The sequence below is a fragment of the Lissotriton helveticus genome, chromosome 3_2, assembly GCF_964261635.1.
Source record: "Lissotriton helveticus chromosome 3_2, aLisHel1.1, whole genome shotgun sequence".
Classification (NCBI taxonomy): domain Eukaryota; kingdom Metazoa; phylum Chordata; class Amphibia; order Caudata; family Salamandridae; genus Lissotriton; species Lissotriton helveticus.
Genome location: NC_136062.1, coordinates 100,227,433 through 100,254,560, shown reverse-complemented (window position 1 = coordinate 100,254,560; position 27,128 = coordinate 100,227,433). Strand labels below are relative to the sequence as shown.

At 40.1% G+C, this 27,128-nt stretch overlaps 1 protein-coding gene across 1 annotated transcript in view; it reads right to left on the bottom strand.

Annotated features, from left to right (window-relative positions):
- Positions 1 to 27,128, bottom strand: part of LOC144826132 (protein unc-13 homolog B-like) — a 325,746-nt gene that overhangs the window by 159,985 nt on the left and 138,633 nt on the right. Inside the window, exon 4 of the mRNA XM_078684528.1 lies at positions 22,772 to 22,889. Coding sequence (XP_078540654.1) covers positions 22,772 to 22,889 — 118 coding nt within the window. The remainder of the gene's footprint in view (positions 1 to 22,771; positions 22,890 to 27,128) is intronic.

Here is a 27,128-nt window from a genome sequence, read left to right as displayed (position 1 = left end):
AAAATCTATATGGATCATTAACATCAAGATGAGTGATCCTATGGAAGTAGATTCTTGCATGAGAAATAAATGATGATAAATGGAGGACATAATAAAAACATAACATTGTTCTAATAGAATGTGTATAGAGTATGAGTAAATTGTCATATGCGTTTCTATTTCTTTGAATACCCATAGAACACGAGGGCAGATAGAAGAATAAAAGCCCCATACAGAGCAAAATAAGAAAATGGGAGAGAAATTATAGTCCCCATATTCTGGAGAACATCAGCCAACAATTGAGAAAATTAGTCCCTATACCTCATATTTCTTATGAATTAGTCTGTAGGTAAGTGGAAAGATTAGACCATAAAAATCGATAAAGATACAGAATAAAAAACAACTATAGTCTAAAATTATTAAATATTTATCCTCTGCAGGCACAAATTCTTTTGTTATGCCAAGTCCTTCTGCTAGGAACTGTCTGCGAATCACCAGAAAAATTAAAAAGGTGATCATTATGAAATAATCTCAGTGGACGTACACGTCATCTTGAACGTAAGTTGCATGAGTTATTGCGTTGCAGAAATATAAGGTGGAGAAATGTAGAACTAAATAGTTTTTCCATAGTACACTTAAGAGGGGAACTGAGGAACAGCTAACTAAGAACAAGGATCAATTATTTACAACACCTCAGAGGCATACTATTTTTTACTAAGAACAGCAATGCCAAGGACAGAACAGAAAAATCAATAGTGGAGGCGATTTGAAAAGAGCAAACACAATCACTTGAGTCAATGATCGTCCCAGTCTTTTATTTTAAGATTACAGTTGAAAGTAAATTAGAAGTAAGGAAAAAATGTGTATGGTACGTTATGTGAGAAAGTAGTGGAAAAATTACAATTCATGAATGACATAGAAAGGGAGGTTGAAAAAGTGCGTATTTTATGCATTGAGCCTGTTGATGTAATCATAAAGTTCTCATTTGGCTCTTATATTTGAAATTTGTTTTCATCATTATTTTGTAGATACCATTTTTGTTTTTATACTCTGTCCTGAAGAAGGTGGGTTAAACCAGTTGTATACCACTCAAATGCTGCATCAACAACTTGGAAAATTGAATTTTACAATTTGTATAATATGCCTTTGTATTTTGCACTTATTTGACATTGTTTTCTCTTGACACAACCATGAAATAACAGGCAATGACTTGGTTTTTATCAATGAAATTTAGTCAATACATTGATATAGAAAAGTATTGAAAGGGTGTCAATAACAGAAGAGGTTTGGCTTTAAAAGGACCTGTTAATTTTTAGGATTGTGAACTGTACCTGATAGTATTCAATTTGAGAAAATTTTAGACTGCATGTGAGATACTATTGTATTGTGAGATTTTAGATATTAAGAATTGCTCTATTATAATAAAGGGCAGATGTTTTTACATTAAAAAGGCCTCATTGCTTGGTTGGATGGGTGAAAGATTGTTGAGTAAATGATTTGTATGTAAGAAGAGAGTTAATGGGTGTGTGACTAAATATAGGATACGCAACAGGGATCTACTATTTTTGCTAGGTATTTAAACCATGTCCCTTTTGTTAGAAGGGTTGCTCTCTCATATATTTTTGAGTTTCGTACAATCTTTTAGTTGTAGAGTATCGTGATATAGTAACAGGAAATACTGAAGTAATCCAAATGGATATATTAAACACTTTTGGCTTCTCCAAGGATCAATTTAATAAAATCATTGAAGGAAATTAAAAAATACTTAGGACACTCACCTTATCTGATGTTGATGCTGAGACATACAGTTTATTATGGAATATTAAAAAAACTTAATTTGTACGTGATTGCATTTAGATTGTTTTATAGGATACTGCAAGAAGAGCATTATTCCTATAGGGCTTCAAATAAAAAACAAACCAGGTTTGTTCATAAAAAATGAAAAGTTTAAAGACCACTGGACTCTAATAGCAAACAGATGCAGCCGGGACTGGATGCTTCTAATTATAGAGACGGCCCAAGAGAAAATAATATTAGAAAAATGTGAAATTGAAAATATGGAATCAAAAATAAAGGATAATCCGGGTCTGGGGGAAGCAAAAAGGAAGCTTGAAGAAATACAGGAGCATATAGGAGGATTTAAAGAATATATGGTGAATAAATCGATAAATAAACTAAGGAAGGATTTTAACAGGTATAACATTGAAAGAGTGTATCCTTATCTTCAAAGAGATTACTATGATTCCGCTGCAAGAGGGTGGACAGAATAGGAAGTGGAACCCAACAAAAATTAGAGGGCCCACAAAACATGTAACTTTCACAGATAAATTATACAACAGCACAGACTCAGAAGCGGATAATGCACAATATCAAAGAAACAGAAAAGTCGAAATGGGTCAAAACCGAGAGAATCTAATATTTTTAGCTCAACAACAGAGACACAATGCTTACCCAGGATCGAGAGAAAGGGGGAGAGGCAATTACCAACAACAACCTGCACCCTTCAGAAATCAATACATGAGGACATGAAGCCACAGAACAGGGATTAAGGGGGGACAAAGCACCCAAAATAAATGTATCCTCTAGAATACTAAATAAGGATGAGATCTTAGTACTAGAAAGAGGGCTAGGTTTTGCACCAATGCCTCCAAAATAGATCTGACATAGAGAAGGATATGAAAAACATGTTCAGAAAAGTGAAAATAAATGTTTTTTTTTTTTTTTATAAAAATACAATCGCAAAGAAAATGTGTCAGGATTGAAACCACTATCCACCTGGACCACATCAATACAAATGGTGAGCAAGCAAGTAGAGATGTTCTAAAAAGTAATAGAAAAGGGGATAGAGGAATTATTTAGGAAAAAAATGAGGTATACAAATAATTTGTCCAAAGATTTAAGTACGGCCTTAAAAAATTTGGAAGGATATGACAATATTTCCATCAAGCCTGGTGGCAGAGGAGGCAGTATAGTGGTAATGGATACCATGGACTACAACAACAGAATGTTAGCACTCCTGTCTATAAAAGAACTCTACAGGAAATTAAGCAGTAAGGAATGGCAAAATTTAATAATTTGAAGGACAGGATAGCCAGGCTCTTACGTTTAGCAAGGGATGATGACTTATTATGTCAAGAGGAATATGAATTCCTATTTAATAAACATCCAATTCTCCCCACTCTATATGGACTCCCGAAAGTACATAAAAATATCTCAGACCTCCGAATGCGACCTATTGTGTCTAGTATATATTTCCTAACTGAACCTCTAAGTAAATACGTAGATTGCTTCTTGTGCCAAAAAAGTCCAATATTAAGGACACGACTGATATGATTAAAAAGGTAGAGGTTATAAACTTTGATCTTGAAAATCAATGCTTGGTCTCTTTAGACATCAAGGCCTTATTAATGAATATGCCTAAAACAGATACTGTAAATATGATTTGTTATATGTTACCATGTGCTAATTTGATTATAGAATGCACAGAAATTATTTTGAAGAAGTATATCCTTCTGTTTAATGGTGAAGACTCCTGCCAAACCCTAGGGGCCAGTATGGGTGCAACGTACGCCCCGAGTCTAGCATGTCTGTATGTAGGTGCTTTTGAGCAAAAGTATATATTCAATGAAATGCCACCGTTTTTTATGAAAATGTATGACATTGATGATGTGTTTTTTATCTGGCAGGACAATGAGAGTGAATTAGTGGCCTTTATATAGTGGATATAATGTGGAGATTCTAATTTAAAATTCCCTTCAACGATGAGCCAAACTTATTGTGACTTTATGGACATCAAAATAAACGCTAAAAAGGGCACTTTGGAAGTGGAACTTTTTACAAAACCATCAGATCATGACACCATTCTCCTCTATACAAGTAACCATCCAAATTGCCGGAAGGATTATATGCCCTTCGAACAGTTTTTTTTATTTAGAAGAAACTGTACGAATAGGGCTAATTTTGAAATTCGTGCTGAAGCTCTAAAAGGAAAACTTTAAAATAGAGGACACCCCAAAAGAATAATAAAACAGGCTTATAAAAGAACCAAATAGCATAATAGAGATAGCCTTTTTGAAACCCAAAAAAACAGAGGATAGTAAACAAGGAATAGTATGTGTAACAAATTTCTCAGGCATGAGTAATACAATTTTAAATCTAATTAATAGTAGCAGGTCGCTGCTAAATGAGAAAGATAAGAGGATAATTAAGAAACCTCTATTTGCCTACCGAAGTCAAAGAACAATCAGAAATTGTCTGGTGCATACATATAAGGAACCCAAAGAACTACAAGAAAGAGGAATTGAAAGTAATAAGAAAATTGTAGGAAATTATACATTCAGTATCTGTGGAAACAGTAGTGCCATAATAAGTGAAAGAGATGTGGAAATTAATGGAGTGAAACACATGTTTAAAACAATGATGAACTGCAGAACAAAGAATGCAATATATTTAATGAGATGCCCCTGCAAAAAAGGATATATACTAGAAATGGCAGGAGAATTGCGAACAAGATGAAATGAAAACAGATCAGCAATAAAAACTGGAAAGAAAAAGCACCCCCCCCCCACAGACAATTGGTCAGAAGATGAACATAAAGTGATTTATTTAAAATAGAAAAAATTGTTGGGACAATGAGAGGCGGAAACTTGGAGAAAAAAAGAAAGAACAGGAAACAGCTTTGTACGAGCAAATGTAGCACATTTACATATGGTCTGAATAACAGGGAGGAAAGGGAAAAACTATTAAGCTAAGGAAATTGACATACAAACAAGACCAAACGACCAATAAGACAAAAAATAGGCTGCGGTTTATTTTTGGGGTCTTTTGGCCTATTTGTATAGTATTAGAAAGTATAAAAAGTAATATGCTCTCCTATTTAGTTGAATAACAACAACAACAAGATAAGGACCCTTATGAACTAACTCTATTAATGATAGGAAAGAAGACAAAAACATTTTGATGGGTGCAATCACAGAATATTTCAATCATGGATTAAAAGAATACACTGACTGATCCCAAGATGTCTGTAATATGTGACAACAAAGAACCACATAGATAATAAGTATCACTATTGCCATTGCTCTCGGTAGCGGTTTTGAACTATAACTGATAATATAACTGAGAGGATAGACTATGAGTAGATGCCAACAGAAAGCTTTTTTTGATGACAATATATTTTCATGTTTTATGGATTTGTATTGCATTTAGACCAAATTGTAGTGTAGTTACCAATAGGCTCTGCGCATTGGAATAATATATACTATAGATTTGACGTAGGGCTTAAGTCGACTAGGTCTCTATCGAATATATTAGACTTAATTGTGAGTGCCAGCTAGCTCAGAGGTCACTAGAAACTTTCTCGAATTCACAAGAAGGGATTAGTTTCTGACAACCGCATAAACATGACAACTTTGTTTCCCCAAGAAAAAAACTGAACTTCAGAGTTGTGGAAACAATAGATAGATATTTTACTCAGTCAATCGTGCATGCTTCGTTTAATCAGAGGTGCAGAGAAAATAGAGAAACAGGCATTTTCAATAAAAGGATTTATTGAACAGTCTTCTTTCTCACGCAAGTAAAGTGAACTGCTACAATCGTAAACTTGTTGCAAAGTATAATGCATACAGTAGGAAGAGTATTATAAAATAATACTGTAAAAAGTATTGTATGGTTTCTAAACCATAGATAAATACATACATAAATAACAAGGCTAAAAGTACTCAACTGGTGCTTCTAAAATACGCCTACCCCAATGTACCTAACCTAAGTCTAGTACGAGGGAAGTAGTAAGTGAGGTGTAGCATAGGTTTAGTTTGTCTTTGCCAAGAATCTAACCAAGATTTCTCTTGGGGTTTAATCAGCTCCGTACCTTTGTTTTAGAATGAAGGAGGTCTGGTATCTCTGTCTCTGGACTCGATTTAGCACCACCCCACGAGGAGAGCTTGGAAACACTGGAGCTGGATTCTCAGTGAGAGAAAGGATAGCTTCTGTCAGTGCGTCAGCTGGAGGGTCGGCTTCATTCGGCACTTGCTGTAGCGAGCTGCGTCGGGCAAGTAGATAGTCGAGCTTTCGGAACCGTGTGTTTGCTAGGGCAAGTGTAGGCATATGTATTCCTTGAAGGTGCCTAGTTTGACGTAAAGTCGGACATTATAACGTCATCAAAGAACCACGAGGGAATGGTAGTTCTTTGAAAACTCCATAATTTCTAGGACAAATCAATATTCAAGCAAGGGGCTGTCCCTGACTGTTGAAGCCGAGTTTTCCAAGAAATCGTTGTGGCTTTTTGGAACTAGTGGAAGTAGCCATACCTGTATTTGGCCTGGATGGGTTATGTCTAAATATGGGTATGATTTCAATGTCTAAATAAGGGCAATGTGAATTATGCCTATATAAGGGCATGAATTGGTAATTTACGCTTGGATTCTAAAATGCTAAACAACAAAATAAGATTTAATTATGAGAAAGGGATGATGTAATGAAACTATTCCTTTACGTAAATATGTCCGCCAATTTTAAGCATTAAGTATTTTGATATGTGTGGTAAATGAAACCGGAATTGTATGTTCCGTTGATAAGTAATAATAATACATAACTAGAATGTATTAGGGTCAGTTGACCGTTAATACAATTAACAACAGGAAACATATATGAATAGGAGCATGCGCCGGTTAAACGATATTTACAGACATCAATATGTGGGCTATTCTGAGACGCTGATGGCTCACAAATGTGCGGTGAGCAACGGGTATATAATGAACGGACTAATCAGTTGAGCCTGTTTGACCCAAAGTTAATCAGGGAGACAAGACTGTTACACTGAGATGGAAAGCAATGCAAAAGAACATTGTTATTTCTCTAAATAGCAAATGTATGAGGAATGTTTTTGAATTTGCCTACTTGTCAATAGTAAAGAGGTTTGTTACTCTGGTATGGGCCATTGAGGGGGTGATACGGTTTAAGATTTTTATGAGTCGCCCACCTCAACCAATATGCTTCAGTAACAAATAGTTATGGTAAGTAAGTCTGTCTTTTCCAGGCGAGTGGGAGAAATCGATGTGGATCATTAGCACCAAGACGAGTGACCCTAAAGAATTGGTTTATTGTATGAGAAATAAATGATGATAAATTTAGGGCAAAGTAAGAACATGACTTTGTTTTCATAAAATGTGAAGAGTATGAGTGAATTGTGATATATGTATATATTTCTTTGAATATACGTAGAACACGAGGGCAGAAAGAAGAATAAAAACCCCGTACCGACAAAATAAGAAAATAGGAGAGAAAAGTAAATTCCCTTTTCTGGAGAACATCAGCTAACAATTGAGAACATTGGTCCCTATACCTCATATTTCTAATCAATGAGTCTATAGGTAAACACAAAGATTAGACCATAAAGATCATATTAAATAATTATCCTTTGAAGGCACAAATATTGTTTTTGATGCCAAGTCCTTATGATAGGAACTGTCTGCGAATCACGAGGAAATTAATATGGTGATCATTAAGAAATAATCTCAGGAGACATACACGTTGTCTAGAATGTAAGTTACATGAGTAATTGAGTTACAGAAACATAAGACATAGAAAAGTATTACTAAATAGTTTGTCCATAGCGCATGTAAGAGGGGAACTGAAGAACAGCTGACTAAGGACCAGTGTCAATTAACTACAGCACCTCAGAGGCATAGAATTTTTGACTAAGAACAGCAATGCCATGGACAGAATAGATAAATCAACAGTGGAGGTGAAATGAGAAGAGAATGTACAAACACTTGAGTGAATGATCACCCACTTTTACATTTCAGGATTTTATTTACGTTAGAAGTAAGGAAAAGAGAAGTATGGTATGTTATGTGAGAAAATAATGGGAAACATGAGAATTCCTTAATAAGATAGAAAGAGAGATTGAAAAAGTGTGTATTGTATACATTGAGCCTGTTGATGTAATCATAACTGTTCTTGTTCTGCTCTTATATTTGAAATATGTGTTCCTAATTATTTTGTAGATAACATCATTTTTTTAAAATACTTTGTACTGAGGAAGGTGGGGTAAACCAGCTGTATACCACCAATACACTGCGTTGAAAACTTGGAACTCTGAATTTTAGAATTTGTATAATAGGCCTTTACAGTTTGTCCTTATTTTGCATTGTTTTCTCTTGACACACCCATAAAAATAACAAGCAATGAAATAATAAGCAATAACAGGGTTTTTATCAATGAACTGTATTTAATATACTGATATAGAAAGGTTTTGAAACGGTGTCAATAACAGAAGAGGACTGGCTTTAATAGGACATGATGATTTTTTAGATTGTGAATTATACTTGATAGTATTCAATTTGAGGACATTTTAGACTGCCTGTGAAATACTATTGTGCTGTGATATTGTAGATATCAAGAATTGCACTAATATAATAAAGGACAGATGGTTTTACATTAAACAGGTCCCATGGCATTGTTGGATGGGTGAAACATTGTTGAGTAAATGATTGCCTTGTAATAAGAGAGTTGGTGGGCGTGTGGCTATATGTAGGAAACACAAGAGGGATCCACTATTGCTGCTAAGTATTTAACTGGTTAGGATCGACTTTGTGGACGGAGGTACTGATCCTCGGACCCACCCCCTCAGCCTGGGACGACTCCTGGTGGCCGACCACACTGGGAACAGCACCAACACCCACCGACCATGCACGCAACCTAGGATTCATCCTTGACTCCTCCCTCTCCATGACTAATCAGGTCAACGCTGTTTCCTCCTCCTGCTACAACACCCTCCGCAAGCTCCGCAGGATCTACAAGTGGATTCCGACTGCAACAAGAAGAACGGTGACACAGTCCCTTGTCAGCAGCAGACTGGACTACGGCAACGCACTCTATGCAGGAATCCCAGCCAAACACCTACGACGACTACAACGTACCCAAAACGCATGATCGTCAACGTCCCCCGCCGCAGCCCCATCAGCCCCCACCTGAGAGACCTACACTGGCTCCCTGCCGACAAGAGGATCACCTTCAAGCTCCTCACCCACGTACACAAAGCACTCTACAGCGCCGGACCAGCCTACCTTAACAGCAGACTCAGCTTCTACATCCCCACCCGTCAGCTCCACTCTGCCAGCCTCGCCCTTGCCACTGTCCCCCGCATCCAACGAACGACCTCCGGTGGCAGATCCTTCTCCTACCTCGCCGCCAAGAACTGGAACACCCTCCCTACCCACATATGGCAGACCCAAGACCTACTCGTCTTCAGAAGACTCCTCAAGATCTGGCTCTTTGAGCAGAAGCAGCACCCCCTTAGCGCCTTGAGACCCTCACAGGTAAGTAGCGTGCTCTACAAGTACTCTGCCTGATTGATTGGACAGTGATATTAAGGCTCTGGCAGGCTGGCTTCATGGAAGCAAGGTACTGTCAATGTCTCACTCACCTGCACATCCAGTTAGTTCTGCCCAAAGGATGAGATGATAATTCGCACCCTCTCTTAAACCTCAATCCCCACTGCACAGCTGACAGCGATATGCAGTAGTGAAAGAAGCCTAAGGGAAGGGGGAAGTGGAGAAAATAACATAAGAGAAACGTTGCTCCTCTTGACTCTCGTGAAACTTCCTATCACTCTGTCTTCATTATTTAGGAGCTAGGAACGTCTTGTCTGTGGAGCGATGTCTTCAACAAAAGAATGAGAATAACATAACCATTGCTTAACTGCTTCTGTTTGTAAAGCACTACACAATTAACACAAAGTAGTTACAGCAAACACATCAAGAGCACTCTAAACATTAATGTACCTCTTTCATCTGGCGTTTTACAATGTCACCAGATAGGGCGCTTTAGGAAAGATATATTCTTCTCTTTCCTAAAGAAACTTAAACAAAAGAAAGAGAAGAAACAAATAAACCTAACTATACAATCTACGTGATGCTATTCTAAACCTTAATGTCTCTGTTCTTTGCTTACTTTTCTTCTCACCCTGAGAAGCTGTCCAATCATAAAATATCACATATGTACTATCAGTTTTTACAAAGGAATGGGGCTTCCAAGACAGTAACCATCATGAGCGTAAATAAGATTTTCATAGAGTCCCATATCCATAGATTTTGCAATGTCTTTTCTGCTTGATTATATTCACGTTATCTTAAAATCCAAAGTCACTTGTATCAAATGGTGCTTTGCGCTTGTTTTATCAGGTAAAGCATTTACAGTTCTGATGCTCTTTCTCCGAGCTTCGTTTTACTGTTCTTTGTGTTTATTTTGCAGGGTGAAGGAATCGTTTCCCGGTCTCCAGGGGATGCGAGCCGGTAGGAACAAGCCGAAGGAGGACGAGGGAGTGTGAAGCCGGAAGACGCTGGGAAAAAGATGTCGCCGGGGACCCAGGAGCTGCCTCTGCCGAGGAATGCTGCTGGGAGAGTCACTGGGTAAGTCTGACAGGTCGCTGAGCTGGATCGCAGGAGAGCCGGATAACTGACGACAAACACAAGTGCCGCCTTGTGATCCGCGCTGAATTTTATAAGTGCTCAAGGGTGGGGTTGGATTTCTGCACGTGTAAACGGCGGAGGAGAGCTTTCCGTTTACACGTGAGGCAGAACGTTTCCAAAACAGGCTTCTGAATGCTATTGAGTCTTGAGACCAAATGTCATGTGAAGAAGGAGCATGAAAAAGAACGTGATGTTTTTTCAATAAATATAACAGCATACATTTGAATGATATTGTGCTTTGCACCGTCCCAAACATGATATTCATATTTCTGCTGTATATAGGCACATGAACAAGAAACAATAAGAAATAATATTACATATTACATGCCAGGTTTAATGAGCAGTAAAAGGACAGGTTCTTTGATGAGAACACACCCTAACAGTCGCTCCCCTCAAAGGCCCCCCCACAGGTCATGGTTTAGTTGGATTAGCGAGATAAAACCGTCTAAGAAGTCTCAGGCATGCCGATGTGATGCTGGTTCCCATGAGTTTTCAGTGTCATCATAACCTTTCCATGCAATCAAGTAATACAATTGCCCTCTCAACCTTTTTGAATCTAAAATGCGTTTCACTTCATATTCTAAATGACCTTGTATTGGAATTGGTGGAGGGGGAGGTTCTGGCCTGGTTTGAGGGTAATAGGGTTTAAGCAAGGACACGTGGAAAGTTGAGTGTACTGGGAAATCATCAGACAAGTCAAGTTTTACTGTCACTGGGTTAATGAGTGCTGTAACAGTGAATGGTCCTACAAATCTGGGTTGCAATTTACGGGGACCATCAATATTCAAATTCTTTGTAGAGAGACAGACTTTCTCCCCTACCTGGTAAAGAGGAGCCTCTGTTCTATGCTTATCTGCTTGCTTTTTCATTCTACTCTTGTACTGAACGAGATGTTTCCTGGCAGTTTCTTGGATATTTGATAAAAAGTGCAATCGCTCAGTAACTTTCGGAACAGTGAATCTTGTAACTCTATGGGTAAAGCTTTGGGATGATAACCTTGCATGAAGAAGAATGGCGTGCAATGTGTTGCTGAGTGTGTAGTATTGTTATAAACAAATTCTACTACAGGTAATGCTTTTACCCAACTGTCAGTGAATTCAGTCATTAGACACCTTAGTGTTTGTAACAATGTTTGGTTTAATCTTTCAGATTGGCCGTCCGTTTCTGGGTGAAATGCTGATGACAATGCTGCCTCTATCTTTAATTTTTTACATAAGGTTTTCCAGAATTTGGAATTAAACTGACTCCCTCGGTCCGACACTATCTTACTCGGCAATCCATGTAAACGTACTACTTCTTTTATAAAAAGGTCTGCGAAATCTACAGAAGTTGGTAACTTCTGTAAGGGCACAAAATGAGCCAACTTAGACAAGTAATCTATCACTACCAAAATAGTTGTGCACTTATTCACTAACGGTAGGCCTACCATAAAATCTACACTGATGGTGTGCCAAGGGGTGCTCGGAACGGGCATAGGCTGTAAAAGACCTGTAGGGGCCTTATGCAAGGTTTTTTGTCGAGCACATGTAGGACAAGCTAGCACATATTCCTTGACGTCATTTTCCATTGTTGGCTACCCGAAGTGTTTGCGTATATTTGCCAAAGTTTTTTCCCACCCTGGATGCCCTGCTAATGCTGCTGAATGATGCCACTGCAGTAACTGGTGTTGTAATTCAATGGTTGAAACATACAACAAAGACTTATGATATAACAGTCCTTGCTGAATGGTGTTGTGCGCATCTTTCAACCAGTCGTGTACTTGTACCTGCAAATGTTCTTCATATAGTGTTTGCAGAAAGTCTTTCGGAAGAGTAAGTGCTACTATCTTTTGAAGGGGTATAATTGGTGGTGGATTCTCTTTTCCTACACTCAACTCAGTGGTATGTCCGTACCTAGAGAGTACATCTGATTGAATCTGTTGAGTACCAGGCCTGTAAGTGATTATGAAATCAAATGTGCAAAAGAAGTTTAACCATCTCATTTGACGCGGGGTCAAGGCCTTTACAGAACTGAAAAACTGTAAATTTTTGTGGTCACTAAAAATAGTGACTGGGAATTTGGCACTTAACAGATGATGTCTCCATTCAGTAAAAGCATTTTTATAGCCAGAAGTTCTCTTTCTGCCACAGTGCAGTTGTGCTCGACAGGTAGCAATTGTTTAGAATAAAAGGCGATGGGGTGTAGTTGACCATCCTTTGGATCTCTTTGTGAAAGAACCCCACCCACCGCTACTTGGGAAGCATCTGCTTCCACAAAAAATGGAAGATCAGGATTAGGATGTTTTAACACCGGGGCAGATGTAAATTTTTGTTCCATTAACTGAAAAGCTTGTTCAGCCTGTGTGTTCCACTCAAAGGATTGTCCTTTCTGCAACAATTTAGTGATGGGTGCCATAGTATCTGCAAAATGTGTAATAAACCTTCTATAAAAGTTTGCAAACCCTAAAAACTTCTGCACTTCTTTAGTAGAAGTGGGTGCTGGCCAATCATTGATTGCTTTTACTTTTTTATCATCCATTATGATACCTTGAGGGGATAGGCGATACCCTAAAAAGTCCACTGTGTTGGAATTGAATACCCTTTTTTCTAATTTAGCAAAGAGACGGTGCTCTTGCAACTTTGCTAACACTGCCCTTACTTGTGATACATGTTCTTCTTGATTTCTTGAATAGATAAGAATATCGTCAATGTAGACAATAACGCACACATCCAAAAATTCGTGTAAGACCTCGTTGATAAAAAATTAGAATGCCGCAGGGGCATTACACAAACCAAATGGCATTACTGTGTATTCAAAGAGACCGAACTTCATTTTAAAGGCTGTCTTCCACTCATCATTCTCCTTTACCCTTACCAGATAGTACGCGCCTCTCAAGTCTAATTTGGTATATACTGTGGAATGCCGTAATTGGTCTAAAAGGACCGGTATTAATGGAAGTGGGTATTTATTCTTTATGGTGGCTTTATTAATTCCTCTATAGTCGATGCAGGCGCGTAAGGAACCATCCGGTTTCGGAATAAAAAAAAGAGGAGAAGAGATGGGAGAGGTTGAATGACGAATAAAGCCAGACTGTAACAAGTCATCCAGATATGTTCGTAAGTATTTTGTCTCTTCCTCAGTGAGAGCGTAGATTCTACTGTTGGGTAACGGAACTCCAGGAATGAGATCTATCCGACAATCATGTGTCCTGTGCAGAGGTAAAACACTCGCCTTTACAGGATCAAAGACATCTTTAAAGTCAAGATATTCAGGAGGGACTGGGACTTCTGCTGTTGTACTAACGGACGCACAGTGTACTACTGTTGACAGTTCCTCTACTGCCTCTTGATAACATCCAGATTTACAGTAAACTGAATCCAAGGTTACTGTTCTGGTTACCCAATTTATTTTTGGCTTGTGTGTAACTAACTAGGGCACTCCTAATATTAAACCAAACGTTGGAGTGTCTATCAGGTCAAAATGTATCGTTTCCGTGTGGCCGTTCTGACAAACCATGATGATTGGACCAGTTTCTTGAGTTTTTAAGCCCGATGTTAATTCTTACCCATCAACTGCACAGACAGTTTCCGGACATTTTTTCTGTTGCAAAGGTAAACCCAGAGTTCTAGCCAGATTATTATCTACAGAATTGCCAGTGGCGCCACAATCAAGCAAAACAGGTAAAGTATGCCGAAGTTGTGTAGTTATTATTAACACAACCTGGATGAAAAAATGTCGTGGAATATGAGGGACAGTATAAGCTACATGATTTGAAGTCTGCTTCCAATTTTTCCTCGAACAAGGGACCTCCTTCTTTTTCGAGGTTACTCGTTTTTTGCATCAGGAGAAGTGACCTGTAAGGCATTTATTTTCTGGGGCATTTTAGGCTTAATAGGACAGTCTTTAGCAAAATGCCCAAGTTTTCCACAATAAAGACATAACAGAAGTTTCCTCCTTCTGTCTTTCTCCTCCTTAGTCAAAGGCGCTCTAATGGTACCAATTTGCATGGGCTCTGGATCGGGCAATTTGCTTTCTACTTCCTTTTTATCATGCTTTAACATAGTAAATCTAATATCTGTTTTTACCTTGTCTCCTTTCCTTTCTCCTAACCTGTGTTCTAGTTTTACAACTAAGTCAACAAAAATCAGCATAGTCAGTAGGGAGATCCACAATATGTGCTAGAGCATCCTTGAGGTCATCTCTCAACCCCTTGTAAAACAGGGACGTACGTTTTTCTTCAGGCCATTGTGTTTCAGTAAGTAAGCGGTTAAATGCTGTAAGGTAGGTTATTAAATCCTTATTGCCCTGCTTTAAATTCAGCAGTTCATTGTCACTAGCCTGCATGTATGTATGTTTGGCAAATAGTTTTGTCATAGTTCGTTTAACCAGCGTCTAGTCATGGCGGATATTATCGTCCCTATCTACGTATGGAATAGACCAGTTAGCTGCTGTGCCAACCAAATAGGAAAGGACAAAAGCCACTTTAGTAGCATCATTAGGAAACTGCTGAGGTTTACAAACAAAATGTAGTTGACATTGATTTAAAAACAAATGGAACTTGTTACTGTCCCCATAAAAGCGCTCTGGTGCTGCTAAGGGTACCGCTTGGGGTACAGTCACCGTAATTTTCACAGGGGACAGTTCAGAATTGGTATCTTTAGCCCTGGTGCCCAATTTACTAGACTCTCTTGAACTAGAGGGAAAAGCTTTTCCCCAAGGGTTATCTCAAGGCTTATACCTTTCTATATCTTGTCTTAGGCACATGTTTTCACGTTTTAATTCCTTCACTTCCATTTGTAATTGTTGTAAAAGAGTGGTTAATGTCTTACTTCCTGTTGTATCCTCATCTAATGCTTGTGCCATATCCTGTACAAAGATTGTTTCTGGGTCTCCTCTAACGTCCATCGTTCGAGCAGAACTGAAGTGTTGTGTGGCTTGTGTTTCTGTCAATGTCTCACTCACCTGCACATCCAGTTAGTTCTGCCCGAAGGATGAGATGGTAATTCGCACCCTCTCTTAAACCTCAATCCCCACTGCACAGCTGACAGCGATATGCAGTAGTGAGAGAAGCCCAAGGGAAGGGGGAAGTGGAGAAAATAACAAAAGAGAAACACTGCTCCTCTTGACTCTTGTGAAACTTCCTATCACTCTGTCTTCATTATTTAGGAGCTAGGAACGTCTTGTCTGTGGAGCGATGTCTTCAACAAAAGAATGAGAATAAGATAACCATTACTTAACTGCTTCTGTTTGTAAAGCACTACACAATTACACAAAGTAGATACAGCAAACACATCAAGAGCAGTCTAAACATTAATGTACCTCTCTGATCTGGCGTTTTCAATGTCACCAGATAGGGCCCTTTAGGAAAGATATATTCTTCTCTTTCCTAAAGAAACTTAAACAAAAGAAAGAGAAGAAACAAATAAACCTAACTATACAATCTACGTGATACAATTCTAAACCTTAATGTCTCTGTTCTTTGCTTACTTTTCTTCTCACCCTGAGAAGCTGTCCAATCATAAAATATCACATATGTATTATCAGTTTTTACAAAGGAATGGGGTTTCCAAGACAGTAACCATCATGAGCGTAAATAAGATTTGCATAAAGTCTCACATCCATATATTTTGCAATGTCTTTTCTGCTTGATTATATTCACGTTATCTTAAAATCCAAAGTCACATGTAGCAAATGGTGCTTTTCGCTTGTTTTATCAGGTAAAGTACTTACAGTTCTGATGCCCTTACTTCGAGCTTCGTTTTACCGTTCTTTGTGTTTATTTTTCAGGGTGAAGGAATCGTTTCCGGGTCTCCAGGGGACGCGAGCCGGTAGGAACAAGCTGAAGAAGGACGAGGTAGTGTGAAGCCGGAAGACGCTGGGAAAAAGATGTCTCTGGGGACCCAGGAGCTGCCTCGGCCGAGGAATGCTGCTGGGAGAGTAACTGGGTAAGTCTGATAGGTCGCTGAGCTGGATCGCAGGAGAGCCGGATAACTGACGACAAACACAAGCGCCACCTTGTGATCCGCACTGCCTTTTATAAGTGCACAAGGGTGGGTTCGTATTTCTGCACGTGTGAACGGCGGAGGAGAGCTTTCCGTTTACATATGAGGCAGAGCTTTTCCAAAACAGGCTTCTGAATGCTACTGAGTCTTGAGACCAAATGTCATGTGAAGAATGAGCATGACATTTGGAAAGAATGTGATGTTTTTTCAATAAATATAACAGCATACATTTGAATGATATTGTGCTTTGCATCGTCCAAAACATGATATTCATATTTCTGCTGTATATAGGCACATGAACAAGAAACAATAAGAAATAATATTACATGCCAGGTTTATTGAGCAGTAAAAGGACAGGCTCTTTGCCGAGAACACACCCTAACAGGTACAGGACTACCAAGGATTGTTCAATTTGATTATGACGGAGCAGATCCTTAATAATAGTCAGAACCAGCTTTGCGCCAGGACCTGGAGGACTCTGATCTAACCTCTCCCCATTGGGAAAGAAGGCAGACAAATGGGTTTGCACCAGGGTTAAACAGAAAAACCATGGTAATGGAAGTGACCAGAAGAAGCAAGATTCTTCTAAATCTCAGGATAAGGGTGGGGACAAGGCTAAAGATATGAAAGAATCTTCTCAAGGGCCCCAAAAACCTGCATCTGGGGGTGAGTCCCGAAATTCCAAGAAAGGTAAAAATAAACCATAGTGTTACTTCAATAAAGTGAAGACCCATTGGTGAAAAGATGCTAATTGTCCGAAGGCCAAGGATACTACTCCTACTACCACTGCCCCATAGGCACCGGCTACCCCTAGCACAAGTATAAGTGCTAGTACAGCAAACAAGGGGTTAGTGGGGTTAACCTTGGGTATTGAGAATGGTTCTGACTTAGTTAGAATTCCAGCTCAGGCTGTTTTAGTCTGTGATGATGACATGGATCTTGCCACCTTACTAATAAGTCCCACTAACGTGGGCAGGTACATGTAGCAGACTTTAGTGGAGAAGTGTGGCTCACTGGTTAGAGGAGGCAGATCCTGAAGCAGAGGTCAGACCCGGGACCAGGGTTCAATTCCCGACGCGGCAGGGTCTTGAGCCCAAATATCCACGGACTCGATAATTCTCGTTTTGGTGCCTACTCGAATCATGGGTTCACACTCTGCAGCTCTGGGCATTAGCCTGCTTAATCTCCACTACGGCCCCCCCGCGGCGGGATGCCTGGCTTTCACCTTGGGGGAAGCCAGGACGGGTTCCCATGGCAAGCGCCGAGATGCCTACGGGTAATCGAGCGCTATATAAGAACGCATAATAATAATAATAATCAATGGAAAGGAAGCAATGGCTCATAAAGACACAGGGGCAGTGTCACTATGGTGACAGAGAAGCTTGTGTCTCCTGAGGAGATCATACTTGGACAAATGAACCAAGAAACCAACGCTAGCAATGTCAGACTGATCATTCCTTGGTAGTTGTGAATCTCAGCTGGGGAAGGGTAACTGGACCTAAGAAAGTTGTGGTATCTTTAGACCTGCCTGTAGATTGTTTGTTGGGCAATGATCTAGAAACTTTAGCCTGGTCCGAAGTGGAGTTCAGGACTCCTGCAGAGATGATGGGCATCTCTGCCAGTGTGATTGTGGTTGCTAGGACTCAGGCCAAACAGCTAACCACTGAAAAAAGCACTCGATCCTGGAAAATGCACCAGGTGCTTCCCAAGAGAAGGAGCGGGAAGGGTAAGGAAATGTCCACCCCACAAACTCTCAGTGAAGATCAGCCTCCTGAGGGAAATGATCCTAGCCCCTGTAAAAGAACTGACCCAGATGAGCATGGGCCTCACCAGGCAGAGTTCTTGGGGGTAGGGGGCCTTTCCAGTTCAGATATGAGTTTGGGGCAGCAGTCATACCCCTCTCTTGAACCCCTCAGTGAGCAAGCTGCTGAGAAAGCAGGGAATATCAGTGGGTCCCATTAGATCTATTGGGAGGATAGACTCCTATACTCTGAGGGTAGAGACCCCAAGCCTGGTGCTACCAGGAGGTTGGTAATACCCCAGACGTTCAGAGGTTTCCTACTCTCCCTGGCACATGATATTCCTCTTGCAGGACACTCAAAGCCAAACAAGACTTGAGACAGGCTTGTCCCTCACTTTTACTGGCCCCATATGTCTGAAGACTCAAAGGAATGTTTTCATTCCAGCGCTACTTTCCACGCCAGTGGTAGGGCAGGTGGCACCACAAAGGCCCCCTTGTGGTTGTGTCCCCTTTGAGAGGGTAGGGGTAGGGATTCACACTGTTGGTCCCTTGAACCCTCCAAATGCATTTGGGCACAGTCACATATTAGTGGTGGTGGACCATGCCACTAGGTACCCTGAAGATATTCCCGTTAGGACCACCACAGCTCCAATGGTGGCTAGGGCCCTCATGGGAATATTTTCCACAGTGGGCTTTCCTAAGGAGGTCTTAACTGACAGAGGTGCCAACTTCATGTCAAGTTACATCACTGCAATGTGGAAAGAGTGTGGATTAAACTATAGGTTTACCACACCCTACCATCCACAATGCAACAGGCTTGTTGAAAGGTTCAACAAGACCTCCAAGGGTATGATCATGGGACTCACAGACACGCTTCCGCGAAAATGGGATGTCGTATTAGCCTGCCTTCTCTTTGCCTACAGAGAGGTTCCTCAGAAGGGGGTTGGCTACAACCACTTTGAGCTTCTGTTTGGACATCCAGTTAGGGGTCCCTTGTGTCTAGTGAAGGAAGGTTGGGCGCAACGTCTCAAACCCCCTAAACAGGACATTTTGGACTATGTCCTTGGCCTGCATTCATGCTTGGCTGAGTACATGAAGAAGGCTAGCAAAAACCTAGAGGCCAGCCAACAACTTCAAAAAACTTGGCATGACCAAAAGGCTGTCTTGACTGTTTACCAGCCAGGCCAGAAAGTGTGGGTGTTGGAGCCTGTGGCCCCAGCAGCCTGCCAAGACAAGTGGAGTGGTCCCCACACCATCATTGAACAAAAAGGTGAGGTCACCTATTTGATGGACATGGGTACTCCAAGAAGGCCTCATACGTAACTTCATGTGAATCACCTGAAACCTTTTGTTGACAGGGTGGACAAGGGCTTGCTCATGTCAACTGACGAGGGACAGGAAGAAGAAAGTGACCCTCTCCCTGATCTCCTCTTTGAGAACCCTGATGATGGACTTTTAATTGGAACTGGTCCTGTTCCTTACTAATTCTTACATCACGATTTATGGATATCAAAAAAATAATTTCAGTATCCAAAGTCTATTTTGGATTTTTATTCCAAAGTTCATTCATTTCTTCTGTTTATACAGTTTTAAGAAGACATTCCAAAATTATGAATTTAAAATCATCATTCCATCATTGTCAAAACCCAATGCATTTCCGGTCGCATAAATGGACCCTTCTTCAGGGGTCTAGAAAAATCAACAATAAATAACAAAAACTAATCAGTCCTAAGATGAATAACAGAAAGTATATACATATTATTGACAACTTTAAGGTTTATCAATCTAAAAAAAATAAAAGTTGTTACAGACAAAAAGGGTGTTTGGCTTGAAAAAAACGCACATTTCCAGAGTACTCCCTTTGGTTGAAGGGAACTACTTGTGAATGGGTTTCATGCTGTAACTTCTAGTGGCATCAGCCAATTGATGAAGTTGGCTGATACATTCCCCCTTAATGCATGCACAAGTGGGTAGAAGCAAAATGGGAATGACACCAATCACAGACTAATAGATGATGTATGTCTCAAACCCTATGAGTAGCTATGTTATAAACAAAGTTTTAGTGAAGTGAAAAGGTCTTGCCTACCACAGACCAAAAATGTCAATCAGAAGCCAGGAAAGAAAAAAAGACAGGAAGAAAGGAAAGAGAAAGCAAGAAAGAATGAAAGAAAGAAAGGAATGAATGAAGGAAGGAAGAAAGCAGGAATGGGAAAGAAAGAAAGAACGAAAGAAAGAAAGAAAGAGAAAAGTAAAGAACGACTGGATTAAAGTAGAAAGGAGAGAAAGAATGCCAGCAAGGAGAAAGGAGAGAAGACCAGAAAAGAAAAGAAAAGAAAGAAAGTAGAATGGAATGTACGAAAGAAAGAAAGAAAGAGAAGGGAAGAAATATATAAGACATGTAAGAAAAAGGCAGGCAAGAAAGAATGAAAGAGAGAGAAAGAAGGACGGAAAGAGAAGAAAAAGAAAGAAAGAAATGTGAGAAAGAAGGAAATAGAAGGAAAGAAAGAGAGAAGGAAAGAAGGAAAGCAAGAGTGATGGGCAGAAGCAAATAAAGAAAAATGAAAAAAGAAAGAAAGAAAGAAGGAAAGAAAGAAAGAAAGAAGGAAAGGAAGAAAAAAGAAAAAAGAGGGAGGGAGGGAGGTAGGTAGGGAAAGAAGGTATGAACGAAAGAAAGTGGAGTGGAGAGAAGTAAAGAAAGAAGGAACAAAATAAAGAACAGAGAAGGAAAGAAATAAAGGAGAGTAGGAAAGAAAGAGAGAATGAAAGAGACATAAAGAAGGAAGGAAAGAGAAGGAAATGAAGAGAGAAGGAAAGAGAGAAGGAAAGAAAGAAAGAAAGAAAGAAAGAAAGAAAGAAAGAAAGAAAGAAAGAAAGAAAGAAAGAAAGAAAGAAAGAAAGAAAGTAGAGAAATGGAAGAAGGAAGGAGTGAAACAAAAAAAGTAAAAATAGGATAACTATATGCCGAGAAATTTCAAATGGACACAATCATGTGTGGTGTGAAATAATGGCAATCAGAGATGCCAGAGGCTTAACTCAAAATGATGCACTCCCTGCACAAAGGGATGAGAGGGCCCTTGAGTCTCCCATATCTCACAGATATTCTTTGAAGTTGGGAAGGATGGGTTCCAGGTAAAGGATTGGGTGTCCCCTGAAAGGTCGGGCACCCCAGAGAAAAGCAAAACACTCCAAAACGAATTTACAACAGCGTTGTCAGGAAATAGGTTCTGATAAAGATGGAATTTACATCAGACTCTCCCTGCTTTCACATCAGGCTTTAAATACAAAGGTCACTCTAAAGTAATTACAAACAGGGCCGGACTGGGAACCACAACCGGCCCTGGCAAAGTGCGCGGCAGTCTGCCTCCCCCTCCTCCCCCCGGGGGTTGTGGGTCCCGCCGAGCTCTTTGCCAGGGCCGGTAATCGGCCGATTTTGGTACAGGTCCGATTTTGCAGCTATGCTGCAAAAACGGCCCTGTAACAAAAACGGCCCCTAGGGGCCCAAAACCGGCCCCCACCCGTGCGGCGCACTGGGGGACTGACCGGTGCCCGCTATGGCCAGTCCTGCCCTGATTACAAAGTAAAATCAAAGGCACTGGCGCTGCAGAGAACCGGTTTACGTGTGGATATGCTCTTTGTGAGAGAACAAAATGCAGTCACTCAAAGTAAAGTTAACCATTGGCTTAAGTAGAGTGCCCCACTGCCAAAGGATGTATGCTGATGTGGGTGACAACAAAATGGAATCACATAACAACAAATCAATGGATGAATAGAGGTGGCTGAAAGCCCCTAAATGTAAGTGTATTATACAAATTTTTGTAAAATCATAAGGTCTTGGCTAACCAGAAACCTAAAAAGTGCTCAACACTCAAGGGTTAAAAGTCAAAATAGCCACTGGTCTCTTGATTTTGCAGCCCAAATGAGTTGTAAAATATGGTTATAATATCAATATCGGGGGAAGTGGGCTCAGTTTTTCGAAATTAGAGTGCACCACATTCCTCGACCTAATTAAATCATCATTTTGATCAAATTATATTTATTTAGATGAGACAATGGTAGATCAAACACACGAACACATTTGTAATAATGTTTCTTCACAGTAAAGTTAAAGATAAATAGCGCTCATGCTAATTTTAACCTGTATGCCATATTCCACTGACATAGGTTTGTTACTAACAAGCAATGTTGTACGCTGTAGGTAGGAGATGGAAAAATACATATAAATAAAATCGGTTTGATTTGCAAGTGCAAGCTAATTTACAGAGTAAATAGGCAGTACGCAGCAGTACACGACAAATGGGTTAAGCTAAACAGGTTATAATGGGCCTGCCAAAAGAGCAGGACTTATTTATTTGTATTCAACAATCACTCATCAGCGGTTGACCGGCAAATGCATCACTGTTTTTGCTTTTCGTGAACCATTTCTACTCAACGTTTTCCGAACCAAGCTTCTCTCTCCAAAGCGGTAGAAATTCAAGCCTTCCTCTACAAAATCATTCACAGAAGTACTATACAAATTGATACACATTTACAAGTTGCAGACTACCCTAACAATGTTGTCCATATAAATTAATACATTAAGATAAGCACACATACTTTACCTCTTCTGCATGTTTCACAGTGTTTAGGGGAATGCATACGCTGCCTAAGAGCTTGTCCCATATCCAGCATTTTTTCCATAGTTCTACAACAAAGTTGTCTTCATCTTCACTGATGTCACTGTACAAATTCACAAACATAGACTAGACTGAACTTTTAGAGCTCAAATGTGGGTAATATCATCACATTCTCTGCAAGTTATAAATAGCAAGCTACAGCACATAAAAGAAATTGCTAGACTCCGTATCTTTAAATGTGAAACCATTATAATGCACTGAATAGATCACAGCCATGTTTTAAATTGGAAGAAAACATCACCTTTACCCTGGTTAATTTTCCTTATGTTGCCAGCCACTTGCCAATTTCCTAATAGTGTTCCAGGAAAAGTATAAAAACTTTGGACCGCTCCACAAATTAATTTTATAATGTTTGTTTGACTTTAACACACATTAGATGGATTTTTCTAAGCTAGAAATTTGTAAACTTATACCTTGCTGTCAGAAATGTATTAGTCTTGTTTTATATTACCCCACGATCGATGGTGTATATTAAGCGAAAGTAAATCCTACGTTAGTGGTAGATAGTGGGTGTTTTAAGGTGTAGTTTGCCTTTTAAGTTTATGAACAATGACATGCGGGTATTCATAAACTTCTCTTTAACCTTCTTCTCTTTCTGGCAATAGCCGAGATTTCATCCCGTTCAGGAACTAGTAGATAACTTTATATGGTGGGGCTTTATGGTGAAATATGTTTTTCCAAAGGGAAAATTATTTCCCCGTGGAGCATCAAATGTGAACAGAATAGTGCCATTTCACAGATTGGTGGCATTTCCCGTGGCAACATTGTACAATGCTTACAATTATGCATTCGGAAATACCAACTGTGTAGTGAAAAACGGAATTCACAAACAATTTCGATGAGTGCATTGCGACTGGCAAAGGTTTACGGGTATTAGCTGTGACATTTGTTTGAACTGCAGGAGTAAATACTAAGTCCTAAACCTCAGAGTGTAGATTTACCTATTTCTTTCCATGTCGGTCCCTCTAATTGCATCAGTTTGTGCTTTTATTTAAAAAATACAATAAGAATGTATTTCTTTATTTCTAGCCTTATTACATTACAAAACTCGGAGATCGCCGTATTGTTCCATCTAAGACCCATTTAAATACATTTTCAAGTTAATAAAGTATCCCTTTCCCTGCTTTCTCGAATACAAATTCCAGTATAAAGATTTTTTTTTGTAATTTAAACCCTGTGTTTAACATTACACTGCAGTTATCATTCAACAGTAACAGTTCCTAATTAAAAATTTATCTACAGAACGCGCGGTGCAGGAACAGTACTCATATCTTCACTATGGGAAGGACTCACACAGTTTGGCGCCGGCGACACAAGTGGCTTTGGTGGCATGGGGTCGTGGAGCGACAATACTGGCCTGGGCTCACGAGAGAGACGCTCATATGGGCCGGGACATGGTTGAAGGAAATTGTGAAACTGCTGGGCTTTCAGACATGGGACACTATAGTCATTTCTAAAATTGGAGACGTTCTTAAAACAGGTGCTCTCATGCCCTTCTCCTGTGCCCAGAAGACCACACATCTACACCCATCCCAATTCCTTAAATATGCACAGCTCCGTCATGCCTGACAAGCAGAGGAGATAATTGCAATGGAAATCCGAGAATATTGCCCCACTAGAGGGCCGCTTACTAATGGAAGAGGTGGGTAAGAAGACAGCATCCCAGACATATCGCACTATCCATAATAACATGCCAGACTCCCTATCTAAATTAAGGGAGAGATGGGAATGAGACCCAGGGGAGTTTGAGAATATTGACTGTGAGGCCGCAGTGATGCACACACGGGAAGTTGCTATTAAGGCACGCCTCTATCTCATACAATTCAAAATTCTCCACAGGGTGTACTTCGATCGCAATAGTTTATGCAAAATTGGCAAAGCACAAACCCTGACCTGTCTTCATTGAACCGAGGCAATTGGTTCTTTCTTGCGCACATTATGGGAATGCCCAATATACAGACAGACCTACTGAACCAGAAATACTCAAGAGCTCTCCCGTTTACCAGAGGCCCAGATCCTCCTTAATCCCAAATTCGTCCTGTTGGGTATCCCAAATTATGTTGATCTCCCCCGATTCAAACTCCTGTTTAGTACATTAGGACTAGTAGTGGTGGCCAAGAAAGACATAGCGAGCCTCTGGGGTGCTTTTGAGATTCCTCAATAAGTGAATGGAGAAATGGAATTTCTAAGTTCTGGGGTTGGTGGAGAGCCTTCTATGGGCTGGATTATATGGGGGCTGAATCAGGAATGACAATTGGCAATGCATTGGGCTGAACCCGAAGAGGAGGAGAAGAATAGTATATGGTTGTGGCTGTGTGTCCCGGAACCCCTTGTTGTAGTCGTATTTTGTTCTTGGGAGCCTGGATGAAAGGCCCACAGTTTACATGTTGGTCTCTGTGCAGCTGTATTACAAATGTGTTGACATTGGCGCTTGTTATGCAAGATTGTCCCTCTGTCTATGTTTTGCTACAAATGACAATACAAATATTATAAATTAATACAATTAAATTAATCTACAGATGTGGGTGCAACATGTGTTTTAATTTTTAATTGGCACACACAGTACCAACATTATATTGTTCATTTTTGGTAGGATCATTTAGTTTTGTTGATCAAACTCATTTTGCATCAGATTTGTTTTATCTTCAGTTGAACACAGAGTTGAATCTATCTATCATGGCTGGCCTTACAGTTTGTCTAGATTAACTCCTTATGCAAGGTGAGAGTGATAAAAAAGAGCCAGAATCCTTCTACCTTGGTACTCTCACATTTGTCTAGAATAAATCCTTACGCAAGGAAAGGGTGATAAAAATTAACCAGAAACCCCAAAAGACAGACTGTAGTGAGCCCTGGAGCACTTAGGAGGAGGTTTGACATATCCATTTAGAGGATCATTACCAAGAACAGCAAGATGGACCACAACAAGAATGGCATGGCATGGAAAGACCAGCCACTGGAAACCACTACACCTGTAATATCGAGTAGAGCTGGTAACATGTACTCTCATAGCTTGACCTCATCTGAGCTGGCAGCTAGCAAACTGTAGTTTAAGGTCAAAGTTGCTAGTGGAGGAATTATTCTGAGACATGCTACCTAGTCCTAAAGGAGGGAAAGCATGGTTATGAAGTCAATGAGTTGGTGCACAACCTGAGCAGCACCAGCTGCTAAAAGGTGCTGCTGCCAATTGCAGAACATTTAATGACATTTAGTCAGGAGGCACTCAAGAAAACTGTCACCTCATATTGTTACACAATGACACATGTAGCTGGATTCCTTTAGTCTTCATTATTCAATTCATATATTTAAAAAGCAATGTAGTCAATGTGTTTCATCAGCTTTCTGACTGCGAAATGGTGTCCACTTATACCTTATTACATATATTCAAGTAATCACTTCAGCAAGTAGTTTGAGAAATATTGTCCCTTATGCAAACTTGGCCTTTTAAGTGGTCTGGGTTAATTGAGACTAACATTTATATAGATGCCCTAAAGAAGTTCAGCTCTGAAGAAGTTCTTGCTTTTTCAGGGAAAAAACAACCAACACAAGACCATTTTCTCCCAGATTGGGGCACCTCAGTTGGGCGTAGCTTAGCTCCAGTGGCACATTGCGCAGGGAACCAGATCATGGATCACCCAAGGCCACTTAGGACATTACATCAGACACACAAAATACGTTCGGAGGCATGGTTGCGATTTGTCTACCACTGGCATCCCAATACTTGTTTAGCCCTGACTGGGGCTATTTAGCCAGGTGTAGCTAAATTCCAGTAAAACATTGAGCAAGGGACCCACGCCTGGGCTTGTTTGTAATCTGTTTTAGGGGGTGCAGAGAAAGAATATCGAGGTAAAAATATCTAATTGCACAAATATCATGGTAAAAATATCGTGGGTCAGGAATATCGACAGTAAAATCCTCGTGGTCAAGAATATTGATTATAGGTAAGAAATATTGATTTAAAAAATATCGAAAAGTTTAATATCGTTGGTAAAAATATAGGGGCATATTAGGATAGCAGGTGGACCGCCCCCGCCAGGCTGGCGGTAGCCAACGCTGGCCCGGTGGGGGCAATCCACCCGTCATCCATGTCTGATTAACCCCCATCATATTAGCATGCCTGGGGGGTCCGTGACAGACAGAAAGACTGTCCGCCACTTTTCAGCCGGTTGACTCATCGACCCAGCTAAAAAGAGTCACAATATGGTGGCGGTGTCTGCAAGACATATTATGATGATGGTGGAAATTGGCCTTTCCATGGTGGTGATGCTACCATGGAAAGGCATGC